The 19,988-nt window shown below is 37.8% G+C and overlaps 2 protein-coding genes across 4 annotated transcripts; both read right to left on the bottom strand.

Moving 5' to 3' along the window:
• Positions 1-688: 688 nt before the first annotated feature.
• LOC106179534 (uncharacterized) lies at positions 689-5,635 on the bottom strand. 3 transcript variants are annotated; one of them, XM_013563211.2, is made up of 2 exons: positions 5,474-5,635; positions 689-2,721 (listed from the first exon to the last, which is right to left on the bottom strand). In XM_013563211.2, exon 2 carries the CDS (start codon positions 2,695-2,697, stop codon positions 1,657-1,659), a length of 1,041 nt encoding a protein of 346 aa, XP_013418665.1. In that variant the 5' UTR covers positions 2,698-2,721; positions 5,474-5,635; the 3' UTR covers positions 689-1,656. The 3 variants fall into 3 exon arrangements, with proteins under 3 accessions (XP_013418665.1, XP_013418664.1, XP_013418667.1); XM_013563210.2 differs by lacking the exon at positions 5,474-5,635 and adding an exon at positions 4,460-4,870; XM_013563213.2 differs by lacking the exon at positions 5,474-5,635 and adding an exon at positions 4,227-4,416.
• Positions 5,636-8,654: 3,019 nt separating this feature from the next.
• LOC106179535 (uncharacterized) lies at positions 8,655-19,965 on the bottom strand. The gene is made up of 9 exons (XM_087015182.1): positions 19,835-19,965; positions 19,303-19,382; positions 18,784-18,825; positions 18,554-18,652; positions 18,188-18,238; positions 17,767-17,817; positions 13,250-13,303; positions 9,143-12,151; positions 8,655-8,774 (listed from the first exon to the last, which is right to left on the bottom strand). Exons 2-9 carry the CDS (start codon positions 19,363-19,365, stop codon positions 8,655-8,657), a joined length of 3,489 nt encoding a protein of 1,162 aa, XP_086871308.1. The 5' UTR covers positions 19,366-19,382; positions 19,835-19,965.
• Positions 19,966-19,988: the final 23 nt, after the last annotated feature.

The raw sequence follows: 19,988 nt of genomic DNA, 5'->3' as shown, positions 1-19,988 counted from the left end.
GCGAGTTACAAGAACGCCTCTTCCTTGCACGATTACCGCCAACAAAGACACACACGACAACAACAACAACAACTGTAACAATTGGCTTAAATGTTTCAGTGAAAAATAATAACTTCCATAAAACATATCTATAAGAGCAATGTATAGGTTTAATCAAACTTTTGATTAAAATTGGCGAGGCATGCTAGGAAAGAACAAAACGTTTCTGAATGCCGTACATGTGACAACATTTGAATACATAACTGATAATTCTACTGTGCTGTGTTGTTTCGCCTTAAGCGTGTCGAGGTTATCAAGTCTTGTGGTATTTTTTTTTTAAATTATTTAACCCAATTATGGATACATTTCTAGACAATCGAGAGGCCAACAACCCACACGTGATGGATGTGAATAAGAAAATGTGCAATAGAATAAGTTTTCAAATTTCAAAACACATTCACTTCAATGGAACTTTTTTAATGTTTGTAAACTTTTCGACTTTTAAAACCTACAGGACGAAAATTTTGCACACACTGAGTATTATCATACATTTATTCTGTTTTGTTTATCTCAGCTCTCAGCACTTATTTGACGAAACGTTACGTCACTGCAATGTTTTTGCATGTCACATTACAATGCCTTACATAACGCTGCCAAGATCGGGCATTAAGGAGTCATGGCCAGTCATTAAAAACGTGTAAGCCAACCATAGATCCGACTATTTTTATTATAAACACCACAATTTATTGCACATATTTAAAAGGGTCCAACGCATATGTTGGCTTTGAGATGAACTAAAAACACATCTTCAAATCTGCCTTAGTGTCACATTTTTCAGAATACAAACCAAGGTGCATCGTTGTTCCTCAGTCTCTCTTACACAATGAGATCAAAGTAATTGTACACAGGAATGGGCAATATCGCTGTTGAATAACCATATAAATACTGGCCCCTATAGAGAAAGAGATTACGCCTTCAACGGTAGTTAATTTTTGATAAAGATATCATCACTGGGTTTCGAGTGGTTTTCCGTTTCCAGTAGGTGACCATAGATGCTGCATAACATGGAAAGAATAAAAAAGTTGATTAATACACCGTGTTCGGGGTGTGGTTGAAATCTCACTTTTGGAAATAAGTACGGGGAATGCGGCAGCTTTATAAATGTCTCATATTTTCAAATTGTTCAATAGGTTTGCCAGAACTAAAAGACCCTCGGTAAAAAGGTCCAAGTAATATATCGCATATCGCACTTAAATAAACTTTTCGCAAACTCAAGTCTGAAGAAGACACCATTGTCATTTTAGAAATTTTCCCTCTAAAATAATGGTGCTCAGACATAACCATCCGACTAACTCTGTCATAGTTTTTTCATTCATTTTTCTTCACTTTAAGTACGCCGGTTAGGCCTGGAGACTTTTCAACGCTTCAAAAAAAAAAAAAAAAAAAAAAAAACGCGAAAATTGTCGACAGGCCTACGCAACACAGTCAGTCTTGGTCCAATTTGGAAATTTGGTGACCAGTTCTCATTTTCAATGTTTTTTCCAGCGTAAAACTGAAGTAAGGCGGAAAGGGTCTGGCCACTTTTGGATAATCTAAGGAATGGTCATATTGCTGCCGGTCCTTTGGATCAAGTCGATTCCCATGTACCACTAAACTCATTCGTAAATCGCACAAAATTTATGCATATTGTATACTCATTACAGGCGCGGTTTCTCTCCTAATCATAGTTTGTCGTCTGCGATTTTCTTGCTTCTTTAAAGACGCTTGCTTTCGGTCAACCAGACGATGCTTAACAACGGCCCCAAGTGACATCATATCAAACGCGTGATCAACATTTAACCCCGTTTTGGTCGATACAAAAAAGCACGGGTGGTCTATATTATGTTCCAGTTCCTTTCTGGACGGCAGTTGGGGATCCCAGGGTAGATCGACCTTGTTGCCTATAAAAGCTACGAAGGCGTCATCGCCGGGGCCGTGAGAGAGAAAGTCTTCGTACCAGCGCACTGCTTTTAAGTATGTCTCGTGGCGGGACACATCAAACACGATGCCACAGCAGTTGCTCCCACTGTAATATTTTTTCGCTTTGTGCGTTAATTTATCGTGTCCGGCTGTGTCCCAAACTTGTATGGCAACGGCACCAGCAGTTGTATTCACGTGACCTACGCCACACTCGGCGTCGGTCGTGGCTTTGTAATCTTTTCTGAGAGACGATTTGAACAACCACCTGTCCTTGAGAGTGGTCTTTCCCGTATCGGCTTCTCCTAATAGGACCATCTTCATTTCAAGTTTGGGCTTTTGTGGTTTTACAGTTTTTATAGGCGCCTCTGGGGAACGCAGGACTTGTAAAATCTCCTTATTCTGCGAAATAGCATGTTCCAGCTGTTTTATCATGCTTTCGCTCTGTTCTCGAAAAGCCTCGATAGAACGATAACTTTCGTGAACTTCATGATGCAGAAGCGCCTGCCTTTCTACGTCCTTCTCCCTCAACGCAGCCACCTTTTTCCTAGCCCGCATCCCTAGTTTAACAGATATCAGAGTGCTGGGGACGGCAAAGGCTATTCCCACCAAACTGCCCCAGGTCTGCAAGTTCTTGTCGACGGCGGGGAGAAAGGGGAGTTGGTTGGTGAACGCCAGCACGAACACCACGGCCAGTCCCAGGACAAGCACGAGGCCGAAGCTCTCCGGTCCTATTGCACGCGCAGTGTCCTTGAAACCCATATCCGTCGATCCAGTGTTCTATTTCTGAAATAATCAGAGTCGTTTTATTTGATGTCTATTTTCAAAGTATTAAATACACACACACACACACAGAGAGAGAGAGAGAGAGAGAGAGAGAGAGAGAGAGGGGGGGAGAGAGAGAGAGCTATAATAAGCTGGAAGGAAGATATAAAACTGTATTAATCAGACTACATATTATGTGCGACCCAGCCACCGTTGTATCAAAATCAAATAAACACTTATATGTCAACGTCCTACAAAGTTTTTGTTTACAGAAGATATGTCTAGGCGACCTTGTACATAGTGCGCTCCGACTCGTTTAATGCAAACGCGCACGCACGCACGCACGCACACCAACAAAAGGAATGTGGGAAAAATTGAACTATAGATAACCAATAATTTAAGCGTTTGTATGAGATTGATTGACTGTGTTGATAACGCATCTCAAAGGGATAAGACCTGGTAGGTCACAACTACATCTTAAAATCGATCAACTTTTATCTTATTTAGAAGTTTTGTTAGTTTTCCCAAACGCGCCAGATTGGTTTAAGAGGAGGGGGGGGGGGGCGTATTTTGCGAAAACTTTGCGTTGTATTTTTATACAGATAATATCCTTACTGCTGAGAGTCGGCCTGTGTAGAACATGCCCTTAACACTGACGAAGGAGTTGTATGAAATCCTTGACAAAGACCGTGCTTTGAGATCGCTGCATTTCCAGACCTTGGGTCGAGAAAATGTTTGGTGCGGAGTTGGATCGATCTGCGTAGACCGATAGTTTCTATGGGAATGAGCTCCCAGTGTTCATGTACCAATTAAGGCTCGGTTCTCCTGCTCCTATATATCTATGAAGGCCATGAAAGCCAACTGATCTGAGCACATTACGTGCACTATTATATAATTCTTAGCAGGTACTTATCGATAGTACAGGGGCAAAGTTTGCACGGCTAGACGATGAGTCTAGGCACACTAAGAAAGGGTTAGGTACATATACCGTAGATAGGGTCGCAATAAGTGAAGTTATCTCAAATAGACATATCTCTCAGCACTTGCAGTCCCTCTCACGGACTATTATGCAGAGTTAGGCGAGTTGTATTTGCTATAAAAAAGTATAAAAAATAAAACGAGCGCTTTTTCGGCGACCTTGCAGCTAATGGTTTACTTGCATGATGTTGTCATTGTATCAGTAGTAGCTAAGTCCTGGCGTACAACAGAGACTTGTTATGAATATTAAAAATTTTACACAGACTCTCACTTGGCCTATTTCATCACCTCACCGTGACCTGGTGTCGCTGTCGGTGTGTCCTTGAGTGCATATGAACAGTCATATATACCTGTACAGCCAAGACTATAGTAACTACGTATATGCTAGAAGAACTATAATTTACTGTGCACTTCTATGAGGTCACATACGTTATTAATTTTTCCTTTGTTCTGTTGCCTTGATGACATTGAATGAAGTTGGAACGTACACTGTATAGTATTAAACGGTGCCCCACATTACTGTACTGGTACGTATACACCATCAATACCTGCATCGTTAATTCTGTGCGTTTTGTTTTGTAGTTGTATCCATTTGAAGTGACCATAAACAGCCGACTTGCCAAGCCAGGTAAATATTCTGCTCACTGTTGACTAGACCAATAGGCTGAATAGGCATCAGAGTTCACACAGCACCGTGTCATAAAAGTCTAGAAAGTCTTTTGATACCGAAATAACTATAGGCCTACTCAGGACCAGCAAATCGATCCCAGACTATACGTACCAACTATTGTCCGTCGTCTTTTGCCGTCCGTGCAGTACTGCCATTCGCCCGTCCCATTAACGTCGTCACGGCTTTGTCTGGCTTTGTTTCCCTCACCACTCAACGCCTGTGTTTACATTCTATGTATCCGAGGTCATAAGAAAGTTCTTCGTCTGCCTGCTGCCTCTACGTTGGCCTTAACTAACCCAGTCCAAATGAGTTACAAGTTCTTCTAAAACCCCAGATAGAGATCTAGGCGACGTCAGTGATCTATGTATTAAATATTATCGCTTTTAAAACTTTACCCAGACTTGCTACCACGCAGACGTCCTATACCTGGCAAATGAACTGTTCTAAATAACACCGCTCCGTCAATAAAATGTGTAAACTTTGAACGTCATAAATGGGTCACAGACTATTGGAAAAAACACGCTATTGACCATGCATGTAATTGGTGATGTAAACATAACGCAGGACAAGCAATTTTTTAAAATAGACAAACGCGGAGCGGGCGGAGGTATTGGTGTGATTTCATTATGTGAGGATACCACAGTTAACAAGTGAAGAACCCATGGTTCCCATGCATGCGAGTGTCCGAGCTGTCTATAGCATCCTTGCAGAGAGAGAGAGAGAGAGAGAGAATTTATTTGTCATTTTGTGTAGGGCCTTTGGACCCAGTATTGTAGGATTTTATAGTCGCTCAAAATAAAGGACTAAACTGTTTTTAAAAACGATGTCTGACGCTTGAGATGAATAAAGTCACTTCGTAGTCCTGGAGTTTACTGGTTCCAAATTAGCTTACATCCTTTTTTTTAGGATAAAGAAACTCTTTACATATAGCCGTGTTAGTTTAGTTTCGGAATTAATAAAAAAATTGACGCTTTTGCTCGGCAGGTAAATGTTTTGTATTACCGAAATTACTTCATGGTAAACAACAAAGATGACAATAATATTGAAAAACTAATGTCAACTTACTTTAAATACTTCGCATTTTCCCCACAAACAAAACTTTTACTCTCTGGGATGTCATCTTACCTGTTTGATGCTCTATGTCGACAAGTTTGCAACGTCCTCAGTGGTGCAGGACCTACTTCTAGAGCACGCGTAGAAATGGCTGCTATCTTTGTTTTGTAGGCCTAAATCAGGGTTCTTGTTTATTATTATTATGCTGGTATCAAGTTCAACTGCGTCCACGCTCTTCATTCTGATATACAGAGTTATTGCGATCACGTGAACACCATTGAGTATCCCGCTAAATAGCACGAGCAAACATGTTGTTTATTTACAGTTAAGCTACGTCATCTTGATATTGCTCACACTTTTTTTATCTGAATAAAATTAGAACTTACGGAACCGATTGTTTTAAAAATTGGCGCCATTAATTTTGAGGCCCGGTGCCCGTGCAGCAGCATCTTTGAGCAATGAATATGCCACTACTGCAAAGCTTCCTTGAGATGTTTCATGGCATTAACGTGTAAGGGAAGACTTGGGCAGTCACACGACATAATGTTATTATGCATTGCTTCACTATATTTTTTATATGTGAAGGGGTAACTGAAAACCCACCTATATTGCCAAAAACTTTAAAATTTGCAGTTTAACCTGGGATTAAGAGTGGAGTAAGATAATAAATACATTCACCACACACGTTCCTATAAATCGACGATGACACGTGTGGTTGATCCTAGCCGACCTACAACGAAGTCGTTTTGACAGCGATTAAATTTATCGTGGAGGAACAAGTCAGAACCCTCAAAAGGTTTAAAATGTTTATTCGTGGGTATCTGGTATGAAGTTGACCTAAAACAGCAGTACATCTCAGAAGCAAACACGAACTAAATTCTCTACTTTGCAATCCTCGTGTCACTTGTATATGACCCTTGTGACAAGAGAAGAGAACAAATACATTTGGAATATTATTTCTAAATATTAAATAATTGAAAAGCAAAATAATAACAATTGAAATACTAACGTGGGACTGCAAGACAAATATAGAATGGCCAAGCACAAACGTGCCCACCATGAATCAGGAAAAGACATGGGGTCTGAATACATAAAAACTGAAAAATAGTAATGTGACAACCACATCCTATTTAGAAATCCTTAATTTGTTAATCTGCTGTTTGTTTTGACAAAAACTTAAAAATTGCAACTCCATACAGGAAAAAAACTTGCAAAAATTGCACCTAATCTTGTCATATTTTTGAGGGAATAGTCAAGAATTGCCAGAACAGTTGGATTGCAATTAAATCCTCTATTGCACTTTTATTTCTGTTTTTTTGTTTTGGTAATTAAAAAAAAAGACACATAAAGGAAATTTACCAAAGATAAGCAATGCATCATTATAATGCCCACATGGCATCAAAATCAAAGGAGTTAATTGACTATTTTTGCATAAAAATGGAATGCAAATCTTTGATCAAATCAAATGAATAAATAAATAAAAATTTAAAAATGCAAGAAGACCTGTATTAAAAAACAAGCAGCGCTACATTAAAAAAACCTGTTTTGCACTTTGTAACTTGGTTTAAGCAATGACTAGTCTTTGGGAAGTAATTGGGGGGGGGGGGGGGGGTGATTAGTATAAAAAAGCAATACTTAATGGCTACTTCTCATACAACTGTACATTTTTAAAAACATGCTCAAAATACAAAATCACTCTTTCAACAAATATTCATATCATAATTATAATGTTGTCTATAATTGTTCATGATGATCTTTTCTTAAAATGTGCATTTTGCTACACAGAACATAACTGTAATCAGACACACAATTTCCCGGGGAAACACAAGTGCAAATAAAAAGCAACCTCTACCAAGTCTTAAATCGTGGTTTTATAACAAATCTGAATTGATTAAAGGCATTGCCTAGTTACAGTAAAATTGTATTTCTCAGTCCGTTTGATTTTAAATTAAAAAAAGATAGAAGAGACTCAATATAAAAACACCCTTCTTAAAGTGCACCAAGGGTTTGCCAACAGTTTGCTTTAAGCAAATATATTGAGGTGTTATCACCTTGCAGAGCTAGTTTTTTGATTACATGGAGTCAGTTACTTTTTTTGCAAACAAGGTTGCAATATGAAAATGTGTACAGTATAAAAAAAGAAAAAAAACCCCTAAAACATACAAACACTAGGAAATGAATTCCATCATTGTGAGTGACTGCAGTTTCTCTTCAGCACCCATATTACTAACTATTGGCGGCTGTCTACAATGCTTTCTTATTAACAATGAATAATCATTATCTTAGAACCTTCCAAGTAATGAAGAATTGATATATAAACCTATGCTGCTTAGTGAAGGTTCACTCCAATATACCTCATCAGAATAACAGAAATGCTATGATTTTCAGTGATTAACAATACTTATAATAATAAAACGCATGTTTTTACATGCAAACTGTTATTTAGGAAGTTTGGTTTCACACACACATACACACAACAAAGACAAAACTAAGAAAAAAAAACTTCCTAAAATCCTACCTACATCTACACTAGAATATATATAATTTTTTTCTAACAGGCAAAGTGCACTTTGTAAAAATAATTTTCAATCTCTATATTTACTCTCTACGATTCCTGAGCCCTCCACACTATAAGGTGGTGTACTTGTTCTGCGTCCACATAACACAGTGGATGTTGACTGCTTTACGTCAGTCAAGTCCACAGCACGTTGTCTTCAGGGATGGGAGCAAAGAATGCTAATACTTCAAAACAGGAAACCCTGTCTCTTCCTTAACCTCTACTAGGATTATCTTATTTTATAAATTTCTTATGCTGAATCCTTTTGCTTCCTATTTTTTGTATTAAAATGAGGAAATTTCCATCCGCGATAAAGGCAATCAAATCTGAAGTGACTGCAATCAACTGCATATTCTCACAAAAGCATGCTATCAAAGAGTACGTTTACAGAGGTGATAATCTTGCCTCTGTATGTTTCAGTGGCACACGGGTATTAGAACAGAAGCTACAAGTCCTGGGACCCATTAAAAAAAAAGAAAAAAAACTTGTTTAGCAAATAAATGGTGTAGTTGCATATTATCTAAAATGGAGATTCGGTGAACAAAATATGCAACAAGAAATTGTCAGATGATGGAAGATTACTAAAATAGGCTCCAGAAAAAAAAAAAAAAAAAAAAGAACAACAGCCGTGCAGAACAGTCCTGGTGGTGGCTAGTGTGAGTGGGCCTTTGCATTTACAGTATATTGTCCAGGTTTTCAGGTAGACTCCGCCGCCCCATTCTCCTCTTCCACCTCCTCCGATTCTTCCTCGGCTTCTGCAGGTGCCTCGGACTTTCTAGGACGTCCTCTGCCTTTCTTTTGACCAGTTAAAGTTATCTGACAAGAGAATGTAAACAATACAAATGTACACAGAGTGAAAGATTTCATCACATTTCTACAGTATTTGTTTCAATCAATTTTTCTCTTCTAATCACTTTTTTCTTTTCTTTGCCAAAACCTTATTACTATTTTCTTTTTCAAAAAGTACAGAAAAGTCTACTGACAAATTTGGATTTTGGACTCAAAATAAATATAATTATTATTATTAAATCATATAGTAACATTGAATTACTAGTACATCATTTTCAGCATGTATCTGTGTGTGCATGCATGTGTGCACAAGAGATAACGAAACGGGCCTAGATCTTGATTACTTTCAACACATCCTATACAACTCATTTTTTCCAAATATACGTTAAACTCACTTTCAACTTAATTGGACCCTTCTTTTTGGTGCCTTTGGGACGTCCTCGGCCACGTTTGGGAGTTCCTGAGCTGCTTTCTTCTTTTTTTGCCTGGGGTTCAAAATAAATAGAATACAGATGTTGTGTGACAGCACCCTTATGAGACAGAACCCGAATTTCGATACAATCCCCATTAGGCCTTACAGCAGGAGGGCCATCGTCACATGCACGAACCGAGGTATCAGTATTGATGTTGATACCGAGGCCCGTAACACCGCCAGCACTGATGAATGCAGACGGACCAACTGGCAGAGGCAGTGACATGTCTTCCACACTGGTTTCGTTATCATTAACCTCATTCAATATTTGTGGTACTGGTTCTGTAGATGCCCCAGGACCAGAGTCAAGAGATGGCAAAGATTTACCCAGACCTGTGCGTTTTTCTGTCTTTTTTGGACTAAAGTCGGCTACAGACTTTAAGCTGCCCCTGATAGGACCTTTTTGTAAAATGTCAGGTAGTGATAATCCTGAGGAATTAAGTACCTGAGGGACCTTCTCATCAGACTCTGAAGGCATCTCCAAAAAAGTTCCTGGCCTGGAGACAACATCTTCCTCAGTGTAATGGTTTAAATGTCTCTTACTTTGCCTTCTTTTGTGAAAAACTTTTGAACTGGTTTTATGCTGGTTAAACTTTTTCTTAAAAGCCCTACCATCTTTATTTTTATGTGGTCTTTCAACATTCCTATGTCTCTTAAAATTAAATGTGCTTTGGGCCATTTCATAGTTGTGTCTATTTTCTTCCTTACGTGGTCTTCCTACTTTTCTTTTTGTTAAACCCATTTTGCCTTGGACCACTTCATAGCTATGAGTGACTTCTTCCTTATGTGGCCTTTCAACTTTCCTTTTTGTTGAACTTGATTCACTAAGTTTGACTAGTTTTTTACGAGGTCTCCCAACTTTTCTTTTCATTGAACTCATCTTGCCTTGGGCAATTTCATAGTTATGTGTGACTAGTTCTTTATGAGGTCTCCCACTTATTTTTATTTTGGTCAAATGTTCTTTGCCCTGGACTGTTCCATAGTCATGGTCATGGCAGACTAGAGCTTTACGAGGTCTTCCAACTTTTCTTTTTAACAAACCTGTGTCATGGACTTTTTCTTTGGCATAATCATGAGTGACTAGTGCTTTTTTGAGGCAGTCAACCTTCTTCTTTTTATGTAGCTTATCTTTATAGTGATCTCCATAAAGGAGCTTCTTACTTGCTTTTCTGACTTTGTTTTTGTATGAAGCAATTGCAGGATTCTTAAAAATTTCTCTGGATGGATCTATGATTCTTGGATTTTTTCTGGGTCTTCCCACTTTTCTACGAGTTTTACCCTGATCAATGTTTAGCACCTTGGTACCGAAATAATGTGAACTCTCAGTTCTTTCTGGTAATGTCACATTACTTCTCACCAGTGAATTTTCAATGCGTTTCTTGGGTGGTCGCCCTCTCTTTTTTATTTTCATTTGTTGTGTGCCTAATTTTTCTGATGATGACATATGGGGTGGGTCACTGACCTCGTCTTGTTTATCAGAATATGAAAAAGGATTTTCTTGTAATTTTGTTGAATCAATATCAGGAACACTAGATTCCTGAACAGAGCATTCTTCAACCACCTGCTCTTCATTAATCATTTCTGGCACACTTGACCGAGATTCTCTACTAGCAGCTGTACCAGAGCTGGTAGAGCTCTTATCTGGAGAATCATCCTCCTGGTTATTGCCTTTGCCAGATTCACAATGCATCACACCTTGATCAACATAACCCAGATGAGATTCACTTTGATATCTTCTACCTAGTGTAAAACTTTCTTCAGCAGAATTAGCACTCACTGCCGCAGTTTCATTATCTTGAGACTTGACTGCATCATTTTTGGCCATTTCACCTAATTCTCTTGGTATCACGTTCTTACGTGGTCTCCCTACCTTCCTCTTAGGACTACCCAGACCCAACTGCTTAGAACCAGACTGTTGATACTTATACCTACATAAAACCTTTGTCTGATTGAATGGGGCTTTTGAAGCAACCTTGTATGACTTAGAGGGCCTTCCCAACTTTTTATAACTAGCAATTTTAAACTTTTTAAAAACTTTTGATGGATGTAATGTTCCACCAGGCTCAGGACTACCCTTTGTGTTTTTACGAGGTCTGCCTCGTTTTCTTTTTCCAGGTGGCACTTCCAGACAAAGACTAAAGGGTTCGGTTGGCTCTTTAGATGTTTCCCCTGACACCAACTGATGCTGTGTCTTATTCCTAGTCATATTCTCAGAATGTGTCCCAGTTTTGTTTGCCTGTGGTGGTGGCACTGCACTGTCTTCCATTAACACACTTTGTTCATCAGCAAGGCTACCCTCAAAGGAAGTCTTAAATTTTGGAATACTTTCTGACTGTTCCAAGAGATCATGTTTCTTAGCAGTCAAATTTCCTTGGGAATTGCTTTGATCAGTGTCATCAGCACCTTCTGCACCACCTATTTCACAGTCAGAACTCTGAGTCACTGAGTTTGAAACACCACTTTTCAATCCTGGCCCAATGTATGCCCTAGCCTTATCACTTTGAGTTGATAATTGAGATATTGATTCAAAAAATGTTAAGGATTTGCTATCATATAAACTTTTCAGTGGAGCAGCACTGCTTTTTGAGGGCCTTCCACGCTTTCTTTTCACGGTAACTGACTCCTCTGAGGAACCAGTCAGGGACGCCAATGAATCGGTTTTTAAGTTCCTCGAATCTTTCTCAGGAGATGATGACACCACTTCCCCAATTTTATCATTTGACTCTTCTTCAAACCTAGTAAGCTGATAATTGTGAACTTCTCCACGACATGGTGCTGTAGAGCTAAGATTAGATTCAGAAGATGATGCTTCACCCATCTTGGTTAAGGGATAGTTATCTGGGGACTGGGATGACCCCGGCTGGTCAAGTTCTCCAGGCCTGGTCGTCCCACCACCCAGAGGAGAAAGCTTGCCTGCCACACAATCCCAAACCTAGGGATGAGAGGAGAAAACAGGCTATTAGGCCCTTGCTAAAGGATCCTTAAAGCTTTTTATCACAACTTATTATAAATGAGCTGAGGTGAATTACTAACTTGACAACACAATAAGACCCTATACTTAATAACTTTCTAAAATCAACTACCACCAGGATTGAAACTACATATTAACTGATTTTATCTACTTGCCAATGGTATAATTCTCAAAAACCTTTCATCACCTTGAAGCTCATTGACATACATGCAGGAATTATCCTAGACTTCTTAACTGCCTCTGAAGAAATGTTTTGACGTTGAAAATGTCTGCCTGACATGATAACTAAATAGATACTTCCTAGACAAATATACAACTGTGAATACTCTCACCATCACAATCCTGCATACCTGAATTATCTATTGAATAGCTTAGCATATAGTAGTTTTAATAATAACTAAACATCACCTGGCAACATGTAAGTGACTTGAGACATTTCAAACAAAAACCATACGTAGCACAGCAGGCTTGTAGCAAGAAGTTTCAAAAGGAGATATTTTTCTGTAAAAGTAGACCTTTTACCATGAAACCTTAATGTACCTTGATCAATTTTTATCAACAGCTGACCTTTTACCTTCCAAAAAGGGGTTCACCCCCCCCTAACCCCCTTGCCGCAAAAGGGGTTCACCCCCCCCCCAACCCCCTTGCCGCTACACAATATACAGGTTTCTTTAAACCAAAAATGGCGTAGTGGAAAAAAATCAATTCCTATGTGAAACCAGCAGAACCATGGACTAAACTGTCTAAAATATATAACTTCACATATGCTACCCTAACAGCACTTCTTAGAATGTCTAACATGTCTTTTGTAGAAGGAAAGTGTACAATATTAACAATGAGATGTTTTTTTTAAAACCTGTATTTATAACATGTTAGTGTAAAATGAAAAGTCTCCCACTCCATGAAATGTAATTAGAAAGATTCTGAAGTAAACTTCTGGATAAACTACCATGAAAATAATATTTAAGTGCCCTATAGCATGTAGGACTGAACATTAAGAGATCATGACATGTACTAGCAGATTTAAAACAATATTATTGAAATATTTTTGACACCTACCGATGCTGCTTTTACTGCTGCCACATCATCTGCTAATTCATCTTTTTTAGAAGGCTGTAACAAATAAAATACAAATTGCAGTATTTCAAAAGAAGGAACATTGACAGGAAATCATGTGGAATTATTTAACAACTAGTAAATTCATAATAATGCCAATATTTTCGTGAATTCACAGAAAAAAAAAAAAATATATATATATATATATATATACACACACACACAGTGTTTGCCTCTTGGGAAAACTAGAGGATCAGAGAGGCGATACCGCCTCCAAATATTGTACCACCAGCTGGAGCAAACGCATTCGTATAGACCCCCACATACACAAAATAAGGGACACAGCCACCAGTTTTGTGCTTGACAAGCTGTAAAAATGCAATCAACAAGAATTTTTTAACTATTGCAAAAAATATATATGGTACAATCAAATTTAAGTTCTTCGTAAGGTAGGTCAAGGGTCAATTTCAAGGTCACAGTAAATTGCCAGTATATGACTTCCTATTCAAGTTCAAGAGTAAATATGGACCTATCTCTGTCAAGTTTGAAGTTAAAAGAGAAAGAAATTAGCAGAGTTCAGTTCATGATAAAAAGTAGGTCAAAGGTCAATTTCAAGGTCACACTTAGATTGCCAGTATAGGACTTCCTATTCAACTTCAATAGTAACTATGGACCTATCTCAGCCAGTTTTGGAGATAAAAGGGAAGCAAAATTTGCAAAATTCAGTTCATGGTGAAAAGTAGGTCAAAGGTCAATTTCAAGGTCACATTTAGATTGCCAGTATATGACTTTCTATTCAAGTTCAATAGTAACTATGGACCTATCTCTGCCAGTTTTGGAGATAAAAGGGAAGCAAAATTTGCAAAGTTCAGTTTATGGTGAAAAGTAGGACAAAGGTCAATTTTAATGTCACATTTATAATGCCAGTATATGACTTCCTATTCAAGTTCAATAGTAACTACGGACCTATCTCAGCCAGTTTTGGAGAAAAAAAGAAAGCAAAATTTGCAAAATTCAGTTCATGGTGTAAAGTAGGTCAAAGGTCAATTTTAAGGTCACATTTAGATTGCAGTATATGACTTCTTTTTCAAGTTCAATAGTAACTATAGACCTATCTCAGCCAGTTTTGGAGATAAAAGGGAAGCAAAATTTGCAAAATTCAGTTCATGGTGTAAAGTAGGTCAAAGGTCAATTTTAAGGTCACATTTAGATTGCCAGTATATAACTTCCTTTTCAAGTTCAATAGTAACTATTGACCTATCTCTGCCAGTTTTGGAGATAAAAGGGCAGAAAAGTTAGCAAAGTTCAGTTCATGGTGAAAAGAAGGTCAAAGGTCAATTTCAAGGTCACATTTAGATTGCCAGTATATGACTTCCTATTCAACTTCAATAGTAACTATAGACCTATCTCAGCCAGTTTTGGAGATAAAAGGGAAGCAAAATTTGCAAAATTCAGTTCATGGTGTAAAGTAGGTCAAAGGTCAATTTTAAGGTCACATTTAGATTGCCAGTATATGACTTCCTTTTCAAGTTCAATAGTAACTATGGACCTATCTCTGCCAGTTTTGGAGATAAAAGGGCAGAAAAGTTTGCAAAGTTCAGTTCATGGTGAAAAGTAGGTCAAAGGTCAATTTCAAGGTCACATTTAGGTTGCCAGTATATGACTTCCTATTCAAGTTCAATAGTAACTATGGACCTATCTCTGCCAGTTTTGGAGATAAAAGGGAAGCAAAATTTGCAAAGTTCAGTTTATGGTGAAAAGTAGGTCAAAGGTCAATTTTAAGGTCACATTTAGATTGCCAGTATATGACTTCCTATTCAAGTTCAATAGTAACTATGGACCTATCTCAGCCAGTTTTGGAGATAAAAGGAAAGCAAAATTTGCAAAATTCAGTTCATGGTGAAAAGTAGGTCAAAGGTCAATTTTAAGGTCACATTTAGATTGCCAGTATATGACTTTCTATTCAATTCAATAGTAACTACGGACCTATCTCAGCCAGTTTTGGAGATAAAAGGAAAGCAAAATTTGCAAAATTCAGTTCATGGTGAAAAGTAGGTCAAAGGTCAATTTTAATGTCACTTATAGATTGCCAGTATATGACTTCCTATTCAAGTTCAATAGTAACTACGGACCTATCTCTGCCAGTTTTGGAGATAAAAGGAAAGCAAAATTTGCAAAATTCAGTTCATGGTGTAAAGTAGGTCAAAGGTCAATTTTAAGGTCACATTTAGATTGCCAGTATATGACTTCCTATTCAAGTTCAATAGTAACTATGGACCTATCTCTGCCAGTTTTGGAGATAAAAGGGAAGAAAAATTTGCAAAGTTCAGTTCATGGTGAAAAGTAGGTCAAAGGTCAATTTCAAGGTCATAGTAAGATTGCCAGTATATGACTTCCTATTCAACTTCAATAGTAACTATGGACCTATCTCTGCCAGTTTTGGAGATATAAGGGACTAGATGTTATTATTTTGGAGTTACCATAATGTGCCTTAAATTTCGTACAGAAACGGTTCCCAAATTAGAGACAGTTTTCAGTTTCGGTATCTTATGGCCGCTACTCCCATGAAAATGCACCGATTGACCCCAAATTCATGGAGATGAAAGATGACCTGAAGGGTAACACTTTCCAATAATATTATTGGTTAAGTCTGTGTGGTGTCTGAATAACAGGGCAAAAAAAAATTTTTTCGTAAAAAATTTCATTTTTTTGAAAATTTTGGCCCATTTGACCTTGAAGTAGAGGTCAAAGGTCAAATCCAAGGGTATATTTGAAATCTACACATATGACTTTTGGAAAGCCGTCTATAGAAATTTTTCCCATAACTCCTTCCGTAGGGTAGATAATTAGCATTTAATTTTGCCATTTTTAGACAAGGGTGCATTGCAATGAGTGCCACACCCAGACCCCAATACCGACAAAGCCCAAATTTTACGTGGAACGAGTTGAGATTATAGGTGACCTAAATCCATGAGATGGGTACGGGGGCCCTTACCGTCTAGGAGGAGAAGCGGTAAAGGTAGCCGTCCGGCGGAGCCGGCGGAACGATCCGGACGGGACCGAAACCATGTGTACCGCCAGCGCTAACGCTGGTGGTACAATTAGTTGCTGGACCAAAAGTCCAGCCATCTTGAAAAGTAGCTTTTCAAGTCTGCAATTTGACTGTCTGTCAATTTGACTTTTCTAAAAGTTGTCAGCCCCGGGCAGACGGTCCAGCCTTAATTTCTCACATATATATATATATATATCTATATATATATATATATATATATATATATATATATATATATATATATACTAAATAGCCTTTACCATGTCAAAGGGACTTTGAACCTCCTTAATCAAGTTTACAGTATACTATTCCATTGACATGGTCACATTGAGCAGGCTACCCTGAGACTGGGTTCCCATACCTAGATAGATCTAAGAGCGCATTCTCAACGAGTTAAGCCAGGCTTTACAAAGCCGGTGACCTAAAAATGGTGGACGTACATGAAAGAAAAACCGCCTAATCTTTTAATAGTCTCTCCGCCTCCCCACACGTCGTCCCTGCGGGGTACAGTAATTAAATCTCGGCTCCGTTCGCCATGCGGAAGCTACCTGAGAAATATTAAGTGCGCATGCTCATCAGTTATACTCGTGGTGAAGAAACCATGGCGGCTGAAGGCGATCGAAGGAAAAAAGCTCTTCTGTTCTATTATCTTTGAAAACAGAGACGAAAAAGGAATAATTTGGCCCGTAGAGCAGCAATGAATCGACTATCTACGGAGATAATATCAACAGAGATATTCACGGAAATATTAATGTTCGGAGCCGAGATTTAATTACTGTACCCCGCAGGGACGACGTGTGGGGAGGCGTGTGAGAGGCGGAGAGACTATTAAAAGATTAGGCGGTTTTTCTTTCATGTACGTCCGCCATTTTTAGGTCACCGGCTTTGTAAAGCCTGGCTTAATTCGTTGAGAATGCGCTCTAACAGGATCAGTCCATCTCCATGGGGTTTCTTGCTAAATTGTTTTCAGCTTTAGTGGCTTAGATGTCTGGGACATTTACTAAAGCTGCTGAACGATAGTTAATTATCCCCCATCAGCTTCAGTAGGCGTGAAAGACCTCTAAGATCGCATTCACAACGAGTTGAGCCATGGCTTTACAAATCCTGGAACTAAATATGGCGAACGTACATGAAAGAAAAACCGCCTAATCTTTTAATAGTCTCTCTGCCTCTCACACGCCTCCCCATGCGTCGTCCCTGCGAGGGTACAGTCATTAAATCTCGGCTCTATTGGGACGACACATGGGGAGGCGTGTGAGAGGCAGAGGGACTATTAAAAGATTAGGCGGTTTTCCTTTCATGTACGTCCGCCATATTTAGTTCCAGGATTTGTAAAGCCATGGCTCAACTCGTTGTGAATGCGATCTAAGACGCTTAAGTTAATTGCAATTAAGCGAGAATCCCCTTGGAGAAAGTTCCATCCAAAGTTAGTATGATAAGGTCTGGGAATGGTCTCTGAAATACTTACAGCTTCTGGATTCTTTTTAGGCCGACCTCTGGGACCTTTTGGTTTATCACTCTGTTAATATACAAGAGAGACATCAGACAATTAAACATTAAAATTATAAAGAGTGGCAGGAACTGCTTTGATATACGTAAGGGTACCATCTAAATATAAGCTAACTTTTCACCATAGTTTCAATATTTTTTTCTTTTTTTCATGGCTCAAGGAAAATAAAAAGGAGACACCTTACCCTCATGGGAAGGGGCAGAGTACAAAACAAAGTAAATATGAAGAAAAAATAAAACCAAGAGAGAATAGTAAGATTTTTTTACAGTGACTGCTTATTATTTATGCTCCCTTTTGCCTTAAACTAATGGAAAATTATCTCATTCCTTGTCTGTTCATTTTGGAAAAAAGAAACATATGTGCCTTTGGAAAATGTTACCTTTGTATGGATTCTTGGTCGTCCTCTAGGTCTTCCACTGGATACATAAGGCTACAATTATAGTCAACAATATACCATTACAAATCAAACTACAATGACTCCATTCTTTAATAGTAGTAATTGTGAGTTTTACTGAAGCTGTATTTTTTTAAGTCAATAATTCTTAAAATTACAACAGTCCTGTTGAATTGCACACAAAAGTGAAAAGCAAGCTACCCAACAGTTTTATTCCATACAAGAAAAGACATTGGAAAATTTAATGAGATATGCACAGAGACGAGATAGCTTACAAATATTGTGTACTCTGATATGATATTCTAAAAATTTAGAAACATGAGGCATTTATGATGTTCTTTTATAGCTTACCTTTGTTTTTTTCTCAGAATCTGGTAGCCGTGGCCTGCCCCTTCCTCGTTTCTCAGCAACAGGACTGTTGCCCACACTTTCAACTGTCATTTCTAAGCCCTAAAACACAATTCATCATTATAATGGATTTTCAAGGTGTTTTTTTTTTTACTACTGTTTAATTGTATCAGCACAATAATACTTTGATTTCACAAGTCCAATTTTCTAAAAAAAAACTGACATATACTTACAGCTGGTACACTATCCTCCTTGGGTGCTTTCAGTGCAGGCTCCTGAAAGGTTGAAAAAATATATATAAACATGTACCATAAAACTATCATCTAGCCTCTGAATATTATAATGAACTTCATAATATATATATATATATATATATATATATATATATATATATATATATATATATATATATATTCAGCATAGATCTGAACTAGACTGTATACTTTTGAGTACTGTGAATGACAGAGGGTTTTGCGGTAACTTGCACAACGATGATGTGCAGATTAAAAATGATTTGGTATATTTCTCAGTCCTCTCTTCAAAGCTTTGTAAAATACATATTCCAGTATTTGTCTGATGAATTTAAATGTGTAATCTACATGGACATATAAGTATTTCCAAAATGATTTTGCTAACTTTACAAGTAATTGAATAAAAATCTAAACTGTTAGAATGTCCCTTGAAATGTGATAATAAACCACACATAAGGAAAAGCCTGCAGTTTGTTTCTGATACAGTTTGCCCAAACTTACAAGTTCTGTACCCCCAGTCTTGGGGGGCCTGCCTCTTTTCCTTGGGGATGCACCTTCAGACATTTTTGTTCTTCACAGAACTGAATAAAAATACATTGGTAGTAAAATAAATACATTTTCATACACATGAATTTGTTGGGAATTTAGAAAATAAATTTTCTTATTTCTTGGTGAATACTGAATAAAACATCTGCGCAACAATAATTAATTAGTCTTTATATTTAAACCATAATTTTATGAAAACTACATTGTTATTTGTCTTGGAATTAATCATGCATCAAGAAAAATGTATCAATATTTCAACAATTAAAAAAACTTTCGTTGCACTTTCTTTAAATTGCAATATAAAATACGAGAAATATAGAGGCAAAAAATGCTAACAGGCATCCAGGGCACATAAATGTGACCTACAAAAATGATATAAAATTTCAGCAAAATTTACCAGAGTTACCTTAATTTTTATAACCCTACGGGAAGCATTGCAAAAAATTGTTAAAATAAACGTCTGAAAACATTGAACACATTTCTTTACCTGGAGATTTTTTGGAAAATTTAGAAGATTTTACCGGCTTCTTTGTTTTCACAGCCCTAGATCGCTGCAATCTCAGTCTGCATTACAATTGGCTAAAATTATGGACTTTGACCAATCAGATACAAAGAAATTATTTGGCGCGGAGCTAATAACA

This window comes from Lingula anatina, chromosome 6 (assembly GCF_051362555.1).
Source record: "Lingula anatina isolate TDL-2025a chromosome 6, LinAna3.0, whole genome shotgun sequence".
Classification (NCBI taxonomy): Eukaryota; Metazoa; Brachiopoda; class Lingulata; order Lingulida; family Lingulidae; genus Lingula; species Lingula anatina.
Note: the sequence above shows the minus strand (reverse complement) of the source record. Positions and strands in the feature narration are given on the sequence as shown.